At 43.9% G+C, this 18,240-nt stretch overlaps 1 protein-coding gene across 2 annotated transcripts in view; it reads right to left on the reverse strand.

Moving 5' to 3' along the window:
• The window catches only part of LOC137561549 (serine protease inhibitor Kazal-type 6-like), a 55,973-nt gene extending 38,036 nt beyond the window's left edge, over positions 1 to 17,937 (reverse strand). The window contains exons 1-3 of one of the 2 annotated variants that reach the window (XR_011030045.1): positions 17,865 to 17,937; positions 17,737 to 17,765; positions 4,465 to 4,586 (exon numbers count right to left, since the gene is read on the reverse strand). Coding sequence is in view for 1 of the 2 variants with exons in the window: in XM_068272865.1 (XP_068128966.1) it covers positions 17,737 to 17,765; positions 17,865 to 17,922 (87 nt within the window). In the remaining variant the exon portion in view is untranslated. The remainder of the gene's footprint in view (positions 1 to 4,464; positions 4,587 to 17,736; positions 17,766 to 17,864) is intronic. The other variant, XM_068272865.1, reaches the window with a different exon arrangement.
• Positions 17,938 to 18,240: the final 303 nt, after the last annotated feature.

Raw genomic sequence — 18,240 nt, forward strand, 5'->3', positions numbered from 1 at the left:
GTTTGTTTAAAAAAGGTTTTAGTAAAAATCTTGTCTGGCAATGTATCTGTAAAAATTGTTAAATCTAAAAAATCAATAGTTGTATGATGGATATTGGCTGTAAAAGTAAGCCCAAAATGATTCCCATTTAGATAGTGGATGTAATCATTCAGTTTTTCCAAAGGGCCGTTCCAGATACATATAATATCGTCGATAAAACGTTTATGGAGCACTAGGGGTTCGCGCCGAACGGGTTGCCTGGAGACCAAATTAGCGTGTCCTCCAACCAACCCATATAGAGATTCGCAAAACTCGGCGCGAACCGAGTCCCCATGGCGGTCCCCCTGACCTGTAGGTATATATCGCCTAAAAAACTAAAATAATTAGATTTCAGAATAAAATCGATAGCTTCAAGGATAAAGTCTTTCTGTTTCTCCAGCATAGGAGGATCACCTTCTAGGAAATATGCAATACCCTGGAGGCCTTTTTCCTGTGGGATGTTGCTATATAAGGAGCTCACATCCAGGGTGGCCCATATATATTCATGTTTCCATTTGATTTCCTGTAATGTATTGATGGTATGGGTAGTATCTTTCAGATATGACGGTAGTGCTTGTACAAACTTCTGCAGGTGGAGATCTATAAGATGCGATAGGTGAGATGTGATGGAGTGTATACCAGAAATAATTGGTCGACCAGGTGGGTTGGTTGGGTCTTTATGAATCTTTAACAAATGGTAGAAAAAAGGCGTTTGTGGTGTTTGTATAGTCAAAAAGCCAAACTCATTTTTATTCAAAATGTGGTTTTTGTAGGCCCTAGAGATCATGTCATTATATTTTTCAAGATAGTATTCAGTAGGGTCATTCTTGAGTTTTTTGGAGTATTGGGGGTCATTCAAGATCCGGTACGCTTCCTTGATATATGCTGTTTTGTCCTGTATTATTATACTGCCCACTTTGTCAGCCTCTCTGATTACTATTTTTTAACTTGATTTTATCATAGTTAAACTTGGACTTTTTTCCCTCCAAGACTGCAAAGGATTTTGGGATTTGTATTTGCATACCCACATGCATTGGCCAGCTTGTTACCTTTGTTAACCAATCACAGTCTGTCTTATTGTATTTAAATGTACTGAACACTTGTACAAATGTTTTTCGCCTGAAGAAAGGAGAAAGCTTCTCTCCAGAAACGCGTTGCGTAATAAACATTTTATTATTTTATCAACCAAACACGGACTTTGCCGTGTATCCTTTCTGCACGCACTGCACCTTCCAGGAACCTTCAGCAGCGCACTCTATCCCCACACATAGTGGGAGTTCAGAGTGCAGCTAGCAAACTTGCACACACAGCCTCCAGGCACTATTCAGCAAGACCCAGCGAGCGGCCATCTATGGAGATCAGCTGATGTGACCGATCCTGTTTGAAACCACCACTGCTGCCTGCGTCCCCAGCATAGAGAGGGACAACGCTAGACTGCTGACAGACCCATATGGGCTAGTCAGTCAGTCCTAAAGGTGAGATCATTCCCTGGCAGGCTTGCCAGGGACAACTGCTACCCTTCTGAGTGTGCTCTCCTCTTTCTCCTCCCATTCCCCCCCACCCCTTATCTATACAGATACTTGGACAGAATTGGGGGCACACGGTTGGTGAGATCAGGCATTGGGCTCTGGAAAGTACAAAACCGGCCCTGGTACTGTCATTCTTTACAACTCACAATGATGCACATTTGAAGCTCTCAAAGGCAATATAAAATGGCAAGGAGGGCCTCATTCGGCCCATGGGCCATGTGTTTGACACCTGTGTTTGACCAGCATTATAGTTGTATAATTTTCCTTTCATATATACACATGAAAAATGATACATTTTGCAATTATCCTACCTAATAAAACCTAAGTGTCCTGCGTCCAGCAGTTTTGTCCCTGTGACCCAGGATTTTTGTTACTGCGCATGTGCGCAGTAACTGACAGCTGGGACCAGGGAGCTGGACGAGCGAGCGAGGTGGGCGGGTGTGGGCGAGCGAGGTAGGCGGGTGCAGGCGAGCGAGGTGGGCGGATGCGGCCGTTGACCTAGAGCCCATTTTTAAACGGGCTGGATCTACTAGTAGTAATTAAGCTAATAAAGCTGTACCCCTCTTGCAGAGACCTCATGGGCTTGAGTCACTGCTACTTGTGCGCGATGTAGCTTTGCGCGGCTGTTAGCTACTTTTGGGGCACTAAGTGGTTTTTCACTCCGGCGTTAACACTTAGCGCTGGAGTGAAAAACCACTTAGTGCGCCAAAAGTAGCTTTGCGCACACTAACAGCCACGCAAAGCTACATCGCGCACAGCAGCACGCGCAGTGTGGTGCGCCATAATAGTGCACGTTGGGATGATAACGTTGCACCTGCTGCCCTGTAAACGTTGCACCCGATGCGCCGTTTTCAGCACACCGGGTGCAACGTTCACGGGGCAGCGGGTGCAACGCTATCGTCACAACTCGCACTATTACCGGCGCTGCACTCGCTGCTGCGCGTGATGTGTGGGCGCAAACCACCTAACTACGTGGTTTGCGCCCCCTAGGTATTAAGGCTCACTAACTGGCTTAGCGCCGGTTAGTGAATCAAGCTCCATATAGATCTAGGCCAGGTGCTAAAGGGATGTTGGCCAAATTAAGTACCGTATTTTTCGGACTAGAAGACGCCCCTGACCATAAGATGCACCTAAATTTAGTAGACAAAAAGCAGGGGAAAAAATATATATACTAAACCTGGTGCATCTATGGTGAAGTACATCCATGTTCCTCTTGTGTTTTCCTGTGTCTTCCTCTGTCCCCATTGTGTCCCTCTCTATGCCCCTTTGTGTCCCCCTGTGTCTTCAGTTTGTCCCCGTGTCCTACTCTGCATGGGCATAGTTCAAGGGGATAAGAAAAAAGTGGGGGGAAGGCTGCGTATCCCTAAACACATGCTGCAATTGAGTGGTTAATCGCATAGGCATACACCGCCTCTATTAGACTGAAAAATGCATGCCCTGCATCCAAAACAATGCTAACATTTATTACACTAGGAGGAACTTTAGCTTCCAATATGGTTTGCATGCAAAGTATAAAGTACTAGACACTTGCGCCACGGTGAGGCAAACCTCCGGGCAAGTGACCTAACCTAAATTTAAAACCTTGATTTGCATCTGAATTGAATGCGAAGTGTGCAGAAAGCCTATTTAGGTGCTGCGCACATGAGCTGGTGGTCATTTCAGATGAAGCCTTCGTGGTATGCGCTGGCGTTCTCCTCATAGTTCAAGGGGTCCCCAGCATTGCAGCAGGATGAAGGTTCATATTGGCAAGTGTTCACAAGTCAGGAACTCCCTGTGTTTGGACTATAAGACGCAGTGAATTTTTCCCCCACTTTTGGGGTAGAAAAAGTGAGTCTTATAGTCCAAAAAATACAGTACATGCCAATATCAATATTTTACACTAAAAAGTACATATACATAGCAAACTGGAACACAGACAGCTATAAATCCACTATTAAAAAATATGATGATATTAGTTACAAAAATCAATTTAGCTGAGTATTTGCATTAAGTCAGTTTATACTAACAGAGCAGTTTTTGTAGGTGGCGGCAACTATTTTCTGTTTGCTGCTTAATGGTCAAATCACAGAGAGAGAAATGAGAATTGATGGAGCGGACTTGAGTTCCATTACCCACACCAGCAGCCCTTGCCTTGTTTAGAAGGGGGAGAAGCTCCACAAGACGCCCCTGCACCATGGACACACCAGGTTTATACATTTTTTTCCCTTGGTTTTTGACCTCTAAACCTAGGTGCATCTTATAGTTTGGAGCATTTTATAATTGAAAAATACGGTGCACAAATAAAGAAAAATCCCTGTCTGAGCAAGGAAAAAGTATAGTGAAGCCACTCAATGAGTAATTTTAAGACAGCAACATGTAGAACGTTATCACATACTGTATTTGTTAGACTATAAGACTCACTTTTTCTCCCCCAAAAGTGGGGGGTCAGGAAAGTCACTGCTTCTTATAGTCCAAAAGCAGGGCAGAGAGTCCCTAACTTATGAATGCCTGCCAATATGAACCTCCAACACTCCACAATGTCGGGGCCTCCCTGTACTGTGCCCACGCAGAGGAGGACACAGGGGGACACAAAGGGGCATAGAGGAGGACACAAGGTGAGCATAGAGTAGGACACAAGGGGGACAGAGGAGGACACAGGAGGACACAAGGGGGACAGAAGAGGACACAAGGGGGATAGAGGAGGACACAAGGGAGACACAAGAGGTACAAGGGGGCATGAGGTACAAAGGGGGCATAATCCCTTCACCAATGGAAGCACCAAGTTTAGTATATATTTTTTCCCCTGGTTTTTGTCCTCTAAACCTAGGTGAATTGATGATCGGTTAATGGTCGCTTATGGTCCGAAAAATACAGTAATTGCTTTACATTGCAAGATTTCAAAGATTAGATTTAAAGTTAAATCCTATAGTGTACTTACAGTTTGGCACTGCAAAGTTCACATTCATTAGAATAGGTAATGTCATCAGTCCCACATACTGCACGATAGATTTCAAAACAGGCATAACGATCATTTGAAACTTTTTTGTAGGGACATTCAGGCTGTGAAAAGAACAAAGCAGCTGTTATTATTTATCTGTTATCTGACATGTCCAATGTGGTCCAGTTATAGTAGTTATTTGGATTACTTCTAAAATGTTACAAATTCAGAAACATAAGACCGTAGCACATCAAGAAATGGCACTGCATATTCAGTGGTCTCTGTGAACATAAGGTTTTAGTAAAATAGTACAATTTTAATTACGTAAATTAATTTAAATTTAATGTAAACATAAAGAACACCAAAAAGATATTAATTCTTATGCACAACAATATAATAGCACATTGCATCTCTGCAAAGAAAAGCACCACAAAACCGTGGCAGAGTTACACAATACTACAAAAACTCTCCCTTGTGGATGCACGGCTTATTAACAGTACCCTCCTTAAAGGATACCACAACTGAAATGTGACATAATGAGATAGACATGTGTATGTACAGTGCCTAGCACACAGATAACTATGCTGTGTTCCTTTTTTTCTTTCTCTGCCTGAAAGAGTTAAATATCAGGTATGTAAGTGGCTGACTCAGTCCTGACTCAGACAGGAAATGACTACAGTGTGACCCTCACTGATAAGAAATTCCCCTTTTTTACCTCTTTCTTGCTCTCAGAAGCCATTTTCTGCTAGGAAAGTGTTTTATAGTTGGAATCAGTGAGGGTCACACTGTAGTCACTTCCTGTCTGAGTCAGGACTGAGTCAGCCACTTACATACCTGATATTTAACTCTTTCAGGCAGAGAAAGAAAAAAAGGAACACAGCATAGTTATCTGTGTGCTAGGCACTGTACATACACATGTCTTTCTCATTATGTCACATTTCAGTTGTGGTATCCTTTAAGAGATCTGAGCAGTATTTCATAAAAACGAATGAACCTCCAGCCTAAGGAAGGTTCATAAACTGTGGGGGTTAAAACAGGCATTTACTTATCTAGGGAGACTTCTCCGTACCCCCAACTCCCCGCACCCCTGCCGCCTCCCCTTGACCATACGGAAGCCTCCATTTCTTCTCTTCCTGGCAAGATGATACCCACTGATTATTTTATGTTACCAGCCGAGCAATGTATGCTGGGGATGCTCGATGCATTCCGTGGCCTGGGACATAATCAGCGCTATTCAGCGGCATGCTCTGCTATAATATGGTGCCCATACGTCCCGCTTTACCCGGGACATGTCCCGCCTTCGGGGGGGGGGGGGGGGGGCGCTGTCCCAGGCTGCATGAGGTCCCGGGAAATGTCACGCTTTTAGCAGCGGGACGTCCCGGCCTTGGGACTCTGGCCACCGTACTGAATTAACTAGCCGCAGCGTCTCATAGACGCTGCGCTAGTTCATTCCCCGCAGCACCGCTCCAGCAGCCTGCATTGTCCTCCAGCAGGCACAGGCAGAGCAGGGCTACGGGAAGATGGCATCCGGAGGCGGAGCCCTGTACTGGAGACTATTTGTGTCTCCAGTACAGGGCTCCGCCTCTGGACACCATCTTGCCGTAGCCCTGCTCTGCCTGAGTGCCTGTGAGCCCAGGGAACTGCACACACACCAGAGGCCGGCTGCGTGAGGGGACTTCTGTCAGGTGAGTAAATGTTTTTTTTTCCAGGTGAAATGTGCCCACATTGCGTTTATTTGTGCTGACATGTTTGCCCCCATCGGCGTTTATTTTGTGTTGATGTGTTTGCCCCCATTGCGTTTAATTTGTGCTGACATGTTTGCCCCCATTGCGTTTATTTTGTGCTGATATGTTGCCCGCAATGTGTTTATTGTGTGCTGAAATGTTGCCCCATTGCGTTTATTTTGTACTGACATGTTTGCCCTCATTGCGTTTATTTTGTTCTGAAATGTTGCCCGCAATGCGTTCATTTTGTGCTGACATGTTTGCCCCCATTGTGTTTATTTTGTGCTGAAATGTTGCCCGCAATGCATTTATTTTGTGCTGACATGTTGCCCGCAATGCAATTATTTTGTTCTGACATGTTGCCCGCAATGAGTTTTTTTGTGCTGACATGTTGCCCGCAATGCGTTTATTTTGTGCTGACATGTTGCCCACATGCCCACAATGCGTTTATTTTGTGCTGAAATGTTGCCCGCAATATGTTTATTTTGTGCTGACATGTTGCTAGCAATACGTTAATTTTGTGCTGAAATGTTGCCTGCCATGCGTTTATTTTGTGCTGACATGTTGCCCGCAATATGTTTATTTTGTGCTGACATGTTGCCAGCAATACATTTATTTTGTGCTGACATGTTGCCCATTGTGTTTATTTTGTGGTTTCCGGGGTAACTGTTGCTGCATTTATTATTCAATGGTCATAGCTGGCTATGTTTGCTGCTTTGGGGTTACGGTATACTATTAAATAGCATCACACAGTTTCTGCACACCCATGATGCGAATCCGCGTTTGACCACATCATGGAGTAAACACTGCTTTCTTATGCCTCGCTGTTACATCATTACGTTAGCTCCGCCCATAGAATGTCATGGCCACGCCCATTTTTCAGCACGGCAAATTTTTAGCACGGCACGCTGCGCGCACCGCAGCCACCACATTTTCCGGCGCGCCGCAGCCCCCCATTTTACTGTGCGCCGTGCTTTGCGCGCCACCCCCCTCCGCACCCCCCGCCACCCTGTCCCAGGTTGAGCCTACAAAAACCTGGTCACTGTAGCTATAACAGCCTTCCCCTGCAGGCAAACATCATCACAACCTTCTACGTTCTGCCATATGCTATAACAATGCTATATGCTATGAGAATAACTTTTCTTTAGTTTTCTCCCACCAGCACAAGTCATAACAGGTTTCCTTTATCATTTTGACAATGAATGGGTCACCTTTCCATCCTCTTGTTGCCACAAATCCCCAGACTGGCAGCTGCTCTGTGTTCATCCAGCTCCAGCAGTAAATCCAGTAGGCACTACACAACACAACTCTTCAATCCTTTATATTTGCATTCTTGCAGGGGCATAACTAGAAATCACTGGGGCCCCCTGACAAACTTTGGATGCCCCCCCTGCTTTCTGCACAGGTAAACTGAGAACCAACGTTATTAAATTGGCTATTGCACACATGAATGTGTTTTCCCCATGCAGATAAAAACTGACAGTAGTAAAGCACTGCATGCATTTTCTCTATCAATTACATTAGCTTCTGTGATAAGCCCAGTTGCAAGGTGAACACCGCCACCCGTTCGCTCTACCGCACATGCACAATCCTTTGTTAGAAGTGAATGATTGTTGCAAACAACAATCATTCAATACAGGTAAAGTGGCACTACAGCGAAAAACTGTAAAATTTAAAATAAGTGCAAACCTTTACAAATAAGAAGTACCTTTTTTCCAGAGTAAAATGAGCCATAAATGACTTTTCTCCTATAATGCTGTCACTTACAGTACGCAGTAGAAATCTGACAGAAGTGACAGGCTTTGGACTAGTCCATCTCTTCATAGGGGATTCTCAGCAAGGCTTTTATTCTTTATAAAGATATTCCCAAAAAAGGATTTAAACAATGATGCTGGCCAGCTTCCCTGCGTGCTACACAGTTTTTTGGCAGTTGGACAGAGCAACTGCCATTCATTAAGTGCTTTTGAAAATAAATATATCCCTGAGAATCCCCTATAAAGAGATGGACTAGTCCAAAACCTGTCACTTCTGTCGGATTTCTACAACCTAAGTGACAGCAACATAGGAGACAAGTAATGTATGGCTCATTTTACTCTGTAAAAAAATGTACTTCTTATTTGTATATGTTTGCAAATATTTTACATTTTACAGTTTTTCGCTGTAGTGCCCCCATTTAATTTTTAACCCCAGCCTAGCCTATTAACCCATTGTTAACCCCTGCAATACCTATACCTGTTTATAAACTTTTAATGACTGCCTCCTGTAGCAATCGGATGCGATTGTTAGGGCAAAGGTTTGGGGCCGCAATGCTCTACAGATGAATTGCTCTTCTGTTGCCTAGCGATGCACCTGTACAGCACTATGGCCCCCAAACTGTCACCCTAGCGAACGCATCCTATCCCCACAGACATGCAGGCTGGGGATAACGGTTTGCCATGTGCTGAGCTATTAATAAAATACGGCATTTGAGGTATCATGTTACCCTGGAAGGGCCACAGAATTCATTTTCATGTGTTTTTTTATAACTGTGGCATGTGCCATGTGAAAATTAGGAAGGGTGAAAAATGAAAAAAGTGTGTATTTTCTGCATTTATGCCTAATTTTCCCCCCAAAAAATGACTTCAAAATAAAATAGTTTGTTGAAAAAATATTACCCAAAGTAAGCCTAGATACTACTGAAAAAAAAAAACAAGATATACAGTATATCACTAAGATGGCATAAGTAATTAAAAAGTTACTGTTGTAATATAGCTAAAGTGTCAAAAATGTCAGGGTTAAAAACCGTGGAACGCAAACCAGTTAAGAGGAAATAAGTATGGCAGCCTCAGGTGTAATTTAACCCTTTAGCAGCCAAATAAAGTACAACTTTATTTGGCTGCAGTTCCGAATTTTTCCTGCTGCTGGGAAAGTGTGCCCTCGCTCAACAGGGTAGAGTGGCGGCCGGGAGCTCTCATACAGACCTGTCCAGACCCCTGAATTAGCTTCTTATTCCTCCACCACGTCAGGGACGTACTCCCGACATGCCCTCTCGCTTCCAATAACATGATATGACATGTGATTGGGATATAGGAGACCATAGCGTTACAGCGCCACCTGGTGCTGGAAGAAGGGTGTTCATCACCCCTCTTCCACCACTGCATAGTGCTGTAATGCTGACAAGATCTCTTGGAACCAGATCACATGTCAATATTATGTGATCGGGACCCAGAAGACCTGCCGCAGAAATATAACTGCTTACTGGCACGCACTCGTTTGGTTGCACTAGGCAGCCAAATGAGATATGCCGACAGAGGCACAAGCAGTTTTCAAATGAAACATTTTGTTTGAAACTGCTAATGATAAGTTAATGATTAAACTGCAGCAAAAGTTTGGATGTTGCAAATGAAAACCTGCAACCATTGATGTATGGCTTTGAACTGCAAGTGAGGTCTGGGTTCACTAGCAGCACTTTTCAGAACTCGCAAAAGTTCACGATTCCCAAATGGCAGAAGTCACGCAATTTTAAATGCAATTCCCGGAGCAGTCTCAATTTGGAGCCATTGAATGCGATTGCTCCACGATTGCAAAGCTGAAAGTGGAAACACTCACATAGAGTTCTACTGTTGCAGCGCTTTGACAATCACCAGTGATCAGCAAGCGCTGCCAGTAAGCTCCAGGCCTAAAACATAGCTAGCAACAAATACTAGGTTAGATTCTAGCTGGAAGCTGAGGTAACATAGAGTGGTGATCAGGGCCGGGCCGAGGCAGAGGCGAAAGAGGCTCCAGCTTTAGGGCGCAGTGTAGAAGGGGGCACACAACTCACTCAGCTATCATTCCCCTATTGTGTTTGAAGCAGATAGAAATAAGAAAAGGGGATACCTGGCAGTGATTGAAAGCCAGATAACTAGAGATTAAGGTGTTAGTGGGGTTTTGGGACCCTGGGGCACCTCTTAGTCTAATAGCCATCAGTGTGTGACGGTTGGGGTGGCAGGGATGGAGGGGCGAACTTTGGTGTCTCAGCCTTGGGTGCTGGAGGACCTTGACCCAGCTCTGGTGTTGATGCTTATGTATGTAATTGTGCTAAAAAGGGGTTTGCAGGGACAGGAGAATTGCCTACTAATTGTGTACATTAAAAACTTTCATGCTTCCAAAACTTCTAATTTTTTTCCCACATAGACTTTTATCCCTAAAGGACAACTTTTTAGAGAACAATTGTAAAATTTCTCCCTCCGTAAATGCACCATAAATGACTTTGCTACTATGTTGCTGCAGCTTACAGCATACCATAAAAATCTGACAGGTTTTAGACTAGTTCTTCTCCTTGTTAGAGATTCTCCATATTTCCTTTATTCTTTATAAAAGCAATCCCTGGTAGGCATCATACAAAAATGCTGGCCAGCATCTTTTTGCTTGCACATTGTTTTGACCGTCAATTGAGCAAATGCCATTCAGTAAGTGCTTTTGAAAATAAAGAAAGCCCTGAGACTTTCCCATGAGGAGATGGTCTAGTCCAAAACTTGTTAGATCTGTCAGATGTTTACAACCAACTGAAAGTGGCATAGGAAAAATACATTTATAGTGCATTTTATTCTGGAACAAACATCCATTTTAAACATATGGATGATATACATGCATTTTAAATGTTATAATTATTCACAGTAATGGTCGTTTAAGTATGAGTTCCCACTGTGTCGCATTGTGCTGTGTGCAATTGTTATGGGCATGCACATATTTTTGCATTGTAACGGACCACATTTTCCAAACACAATTTGTGCAGTGCATTTATGTAATAATTTGCCTGATAAGCTCCATTCAGTACTTTGTTATTGTTTCTGGAAAAGTGTGCAGTGTTTTTGCATGCTGCAAATCAAATTTAAAAAAAGAGTTTTTAAAACATGAACAAGAAAAAAATTTTCATCTTATGTCTGAGTTGCATCCTAGAAACCTCCAAGCAAATAATATTTGTGTAAGATTAAGTTCTACTAAATCTTTAAACTTTTATTAAATATTTAACAGAATTCTCAAGTATTCTCCAAGTGTAAAATTGTTTATTTCCACTGCTGAGAGCAGTAGAGGCTTGCTGATCTCTGGTCACTGGCAATGGCAAGTATCTCTTGGCTTGTTTCTTCACTCTGACCCCGTTCTTTCCTGCTAAGTGACTTAGCTGTTGTCAGGGCGGTGTGTCTATTCAGCAGAGGGAGAGGGCAGAGTGAAGACACTTGCAGAGAGCTTCAGCCAAAAATGTTTGCCTTTGCCAATGACCAGAGATGAGCAAGCTTCTACTGCTCTCTGCAGTGAAAATAAACAATTTTGTACACAGGGAATGCTTTCAAATGCTCTTTTATGTAACTAAGAGAAGTTACTGAAATTTTAATTTTGGGAGTATAATCCCACTTTAAAATTAACCTGTGACTTCTAAAAATGAAAAAAATGGATACTTATCTTGGAAGAGGAAACCTCTGGATACGAAAGAGGCTTCCCCATTCTCATACATCAGCCGTTCAAGTGCTGGGACCCCTGAAGAGTGCATGAGCACTAGCCCCTTCCTACTTGGGCACTGGCCAAAATAGCCAAGCCTGATTGGGTCCATGCTACTGTGTATGTCGCCATGTGTTTAACTTTAAAGGGAACCTGAAGTGAGAGAGATATGCCCATGGCCGGATTTCCGCACAGGCCGAATAGGCCCGTCCCTAGGGCGGAAGAAAAGTAGCAAGAGAGCTGGGGCGGCTGTCACATACCGGCAGCAGATCAGCCGATGTTCGGCAATCAGCTGCCTGCTCCAGCTGCGCTGTAGTCTCTCCTGTGCATACACGCAGCACGAGAGCGCCCTCCCTTCCTCTCCACTCTGATGACACTGATGGGAGGAGGGGCTAAGCACTCTGCTTCCTAGCCAGATAGCCGAGCCGGGAGATTCAAGAGAGGAAGAAAACTGGCACTGTAAGCAGCATGGAGAGGGCTGCGGTGAGGGGAAACAACATGCATAGTAAGTGTGAAGTGTGTCTCTCAGAGTAAATGTATTGCTGCTAACTCATGCAGTCACTCAGCCCCTATGGACTATGGAGTGAGTGTCCAGCTGGGAGCTCTCTGTCTCTCTCCCCCTCCTTCCAAGCCAGTGACTTGTAGAAAGTGAGGCTGCTGCGTGTTTGTGTGTGGGGCGAGCCCAGCAATCACTGCAGCCTCATCTATCATCAATGACGAGATAAGGAATCAGTCAGAGCTGCCTGGCTTTATGTGTGAAGAGGAGAGCACACAGGAAGTAATGAGAGCAAAGTCAGGCTGTGGTAATCCTTCAATGACTGAAACCTGTGTGACTGACAGTAGAAATGATTTTACATCTCTCTGCTCATTGACAGAATCCTGCTAGCCTGGCCATAATCTGCAGTGCTTCCTTCCTTTACTCCCAGCATGCTGTATTTCATGCCACCTCAACACTCATTATGCTGTCCTCTCCCATCTCCTGTCACTCTCACTGCTTCTCCCCTTTACCCCCCCCCCCCCCCTCTCCTTCCAGTCCTTAAACTTCATACTCTCTCATCCTATCTGTCTTTCCCTCTTTACATCTCCAAAAGCATCCCACCACTGTGGCATGTAATGCTTTTAACCCCTGCTATGGGACCACAGAAGTGCAGGGCAGATGATGGGAAAAATCTGGTTCCAAACGTGGGGTTTGTATAAACAATGGCACCGCTGCTGCCCATGTAAACCAGCTCTAAGTTTAATATAGTGCTCATGTCCTCCATACCACATTACAGAGTAAATTGTCATGTCAATGATTATCCTCAGAGGAGCTCACAATCCTACCATAGTCACAGTATAATGACCTACTTATTTATTTACATACTAAATTATTGTGTATTTATATAGCATTCGCATCTTCTGCAGCACTTAGTCATGTCACTGACTGTCCTAAGAGGAGATCACAATCCAATCTTACCATAGTCATAGTATGTCCTGCTATATTATTATTATGTATTTATATAGTAGTGACATCTTCTGCAGCGCTGCCTGGACAGAGTACATAGTAATGTCACTGACTGTCCCCAGAGGAGCTCACACTCTAATCCTACCATAGTCATAGTTTAATGTCCTACCATATTATTATTATTATGTATTTATATAGCACTGACATCTCCTGCAGCACATTACAGAGTACATAGTTATGTCACTCACTGCCCTCAGAGGAGCTCACAATCTAATCCTACCATGGTCATAGTCTACAGCAAAGAAAAACACTGCGCTGTCTACACAAAGTGATGGACTGGAAGTGAATGATGGGTGCTGCTCCAATAACTGGGTGGCTCCAGTAAATCTATGTAAAAAAGGCAACCTGACGAAGGCGTGGTCTACGCCGAAACGCGTCGTGACGTCAGACGGCATCCCCGCGACCTGACTCCGCCCACCGCATCCAGCTCCACGCCATCCACATCGGCTCCCGCAGCTCTGGCCAAGCGCGGCTGACAGGAGAGGACTGCTGGCAGGCCAAACAGGCGCTCTGATTTCATCATACACTGTGAGTGTATTTTTATGCGTGTCATTTTTTAAGTAAAAAATTTTATTGCACCAGCGGTGCGCTCCTTTCTTCTTGCCTTTTTTACATGGTCATAGTCTAACGTCCTACCATACTATTATTATTATTATGTATTTATATAGCACTGGCATATTCAGCAGCACATTACAGAGTACATATTCATGTCACTGACTGTCCTCAGAGGAGCTCACAATCTAATCCTGCCATAGTCATAGCCTAATGTCCTACCATATTATTATTATGTATTTATATAGCACTGATATCTCCTGCAGCACATTACAGAGTACATATTCATGTCACTGACTGTCCTCAGAGGAGCTCACACTCTAATCCTACCATAGTCATAGTTTAATGTCCTACCATATTATTATTATTATGTATTTATATAGCACTGACATCTCCTGCAGCACATTACAGAGTACATAGTTATGTCACTCACTGCCCTCAGAGGAGCTCACAATCTAATCCTACCATGGTCATAGTCTACAGCAAAGAAAAACACTGCGCTGTCTACACAAAGTGATGGACTGGAAGTGAATGATGGGTGCTGCTCCAATAACTGGGTGGCTCCAGTAAATCTATGTAAAAAAGGCAACCTGACGAAGGCGTGGTCTACGCCGAAACGCGTCGTGGCGTCAGACGGCATCCCCGCGACCTGACTCCGCCCACCGCATCCAGCTCCACGCCATCCACATCGGCTCCCGCAGCTCTGGCCAAGCGCGGCTGACAGGAGAGGACTGCTGGCAGGCCAAACAGGCGCTCTGATTTCATCATACACTGTGAGTGTATTTTTATGCGTGTCATTTTTTAAGTAAAAAATTTTATTGCACCAGCGGTGCGCTCCTTTCTTCTTGCCTTTTTTACATGGTCATAGTCTAACGTCCTACCATACTATTATTATTATTATGTATTTATATAGCACTGGCATATTCAGCAGCACATTACAGAGTACATATTCATGTCACTGACTGTCCTCAGAGGAGCTCACAATCTAATCCTGCCATAGTCATAGCCTAATGTCCTACCATATTATTATTATGTATTTATATAGCACTGACATCTCCTGCAGCACATTACAGAGTACATATTCATGTCACTGACTGTCCTCAGAGGAGCTCACAATCTAATCCTACCATAGTCATAGTCTAATGTCCTACCATATTATTATGTATTTATATAGCACTGACCTCTCCTGCAGCACATTACAGAGTACATAGTCATGTCACTGACTGTCCTCAGAGGAGCTCACACTCTAATCCTACCATAGTCATAGTCTAATGTCCTACCATATTATTATTATGTATTTATATAGCACTGACATCTACTGCAGCACATTACAGAGTACATATTCATGTCACTGACTGTCCTCAGAGGAGCTCACAATCTAATCCTACCATAGCCATAGGCTAATGTCCTACCATATTATTATTATTATTATTATTATGTATGTATATAGTACTGACATCTTCTGCAGCACATTACAGAGTACATATTCATGTCACTGACTTTCCTCAGAGGAGCTCACAATCTAATCCTACCATAGTCATAGTCTAATGTCCTACCATATTACTATGTATTTATATAGCACTGACATCTTCTGCAGCACATTACAGAGTACATAGTAATGTCACTGACTGTCCTCAGAGGCGATCACAATCTAATCCTGCCATAGTCATAGTCTAATGTCCTACCATATTATTATTATGTATTTATATAGCACTGACATCTTCTGCAGCACATTACAGAGTACATAGTCATGTCACTGACTTCCTCAGAGGAGCTCACACTCTAATCCTACCATGGTCTAATGTCCTACCATATTATTATTATTATTATTATTATGTATTCGTATAGCACTGACATCTGCAGCAGCACTATATGCCTAGCCTCACCCTAAATTGACAAATTGCCTAACCACCTTTTTTTTTTTTTTTGTAAATTCCCAACCCTGACCTGATATCCTGATCTATCAGTATCCCTAACCCCCCTCCATCCAATAACACTATCCTAACCCTGCCAATGTCATGGGGCAGCTGGTGATAGTGGGCCTAGGGCGGTAAAAAGTACAAATCCGGCCCTGGATATGCCTGTTCCCTGGCAGCACTGCTGATCCTCTGCCTAATACTTTTAACCATGGAGCCTGAACAAGCATGCAGATCAGATGTTTCTGACAAAAATCTGACAAGATTAGCTGCATGCTTGTTTTCGGTCTGTGATTCAGACACTACTGATGCAGGACTGCCCTTCAACTGGTATTGTTTAAAAGGAAAAAAATATGGCAGTCTTCATATACCTCTCTCTTCAGGTTTCCTTCAGCCTCCTTGGCGGTATTTCCGAGCTAGGGTCGGGGCGAAAAACGGCAGCTAAGAGCGGTAATCCCGACCTCTGCTCGGGGTAGCCCCCGGAGGCTGTGTAGAGAGTATAGCGCGCAGCGGGCAGTTTTACATACCTCCCAGGGGAACCCGCCGTCGGCTGCCATTCTTCTTCCTCTCCTCCGGGGCTCTGCTTCCTGCTGGTGAGATCGCCGGCTGTCGTCATGACAGAAGCCAGAAATTTCACTTTAGAGTTGCAGCGCCACCTGGAGGATGGAGGCTTAACTGCAGCGCTGGAGCCAGGGAGGTGAGTGGTTGTAGAAATGCTGCAGATCTCCCTGGCACCATGATTTTATACAGGTTTTAGAGTCTGAAAGGGTGCAAAAAATTGCACCGCTTTTAGACCCTAAAATCCGGAAAGAATCAGAACACCAAGGGGGTTAAAGGACAGCTGTAACGAGAGGAAAATGGAGGCTGCCATGTGTATTTCCTTTTAAGCAATACCAGTTGCCTGGCAGTCCTACTAATCCTCTGCTTCTAACACTTTTAGCCATAGACCCTGAACAAGCATGCAGCAGATCAGAGGTTTCTGACAAGATTAGCAAGATCTGACAACATTAGCAACATGCTTGTTTCTGGTGTGGGATTCAGACACTACTGCAGCAAAATAGATCAGCAGGGCTACCAGGCAAATGGTATTGTTTAAAAGGAAATAAATGTGGCAGCTTCCATATCCCTCTTGTCACAGTTCTCCTTTAAAGGGACACTTAAGTCAAATGAAAAAAAAATGAGTTTTACTCACCTGGGGCTTCCAATAGCCCGCTGCAGCTGTCCGGTGCCCTTGCCGTGTCCCTCCGATCCTCGTGTCCCCGCCGGCAGCCACTTCCTGTTTCGGTGACAGGAGCTGACAGGCTGGGGACGCGAGTGATTCTTCGCGTTCCTGGCCACAATAGCGCCATCTATGCTGCTATAGCATATATCATATACCATATAGCAGCATAGAGGGTGCTAATGTGTCTGGGAATGCGAAGAATCACTCGCGTCCCCAGCCTGTCAGCTCCTGTCACCGAAACAGGAAGTGGCTGCTGGCGGGGCCAGGAGGATCGGAGGGAGACAGCGAGGGCACCGGACAGCTGCAGGGGGCTATTAGAAGCCCTAGGTGAGTAAAACTCTTTTTTTTTTGTTTGAGTTAAGTGTCCCTTTAAGTGTGCTATCAGTGCACAACAAAGTTTAGTGTATCAAGGCCCATGAGTGTTCCACAGATATGATTTGAATCCTTAGGGTCTGCACACACTGGCTGCGTTGCGCTGGGATTTAAAATCGCATGAAATTTTTTAATCGCAATGCCTTCATAAAAATAAAAAAATCACATCGCACCATTGTATACAGTGCCTCGCGATTTGCTTTGTTTTCATAAATTCTTTGTGATTAAACATCTCAGGCATTCTAAAATCACAGCACAACACAGCCAGTGTGTACAGCCAGGCCCTAAGTATGATTTATGGAAGTAAATGGTAGATCCTTCCTGTAGTTATTCAACTGTCCCTCCCAACACAGGTCTCATTACAGATTAATGTGAACATAAAGTCTAAAAAAGTACAGCTAGCTACATCAGTGCATTGTCAGTGTTTGCCTAACCCCTATTAGGTAAAATCATCTGACATTACAAAGAAATGCCTTGAAAGAGAGCATACAATTTCCATGTCACTGGTTGTGGGATTGCACTTACCTCCCTTTCTGCAGCAACATAATTCACATCTGGAAATGAATAGAAACAAAATAAAAAAAATTGTATTCTAAAGCACAATAAGCAACTAAACGTGTTGCTGAATAAGCAGATGAGTAACTAAAACAGACCTGAGAAGCTGAACAGTGCAATGAGCACAATAGTGAGCACTCCTCCAGTAATCTTCATGGTGAAAGGATTATTCTGTGCTGTTCTGCTTCACAAGGCAGTGGCACTGTGGAGCTTTTATACAGTCTTCACAGAGGCTGACCTTAGAGGCACACATCCTGATTCTGAGAAAAGTGCATAAATTAGGTCATGCCATGTGATCATATGTTACAACATAATTAGCTTCTAAATATTTCTTGAACATTTGGGCTGTTCCTGATGTGTTAGTCATTCATTTACAGGAAAATATTGTTGGCAATTTTAATTAAAACCTGCAACATTATGGGAGGGAAAAGGGAGATGCTTACCTTGGTACAGGGAAGCCTTTGAATCTGTCTG

Source organism: Hyperolius riggenbachi, chromosome 3, assembly GCF_040937935.1.
Source record: "Hyperolius riggenbachi isolate aHypRig1 chromosome 3, aHypRig1.pri, whole genome shotgun sequence".
Taxonomy (NCBI): Eukaryota; Metazoa; Chordata; class Amphibia; order Anura; family Hyperoliidae; genus Hyperolius; species Hyperolius riggenbachi.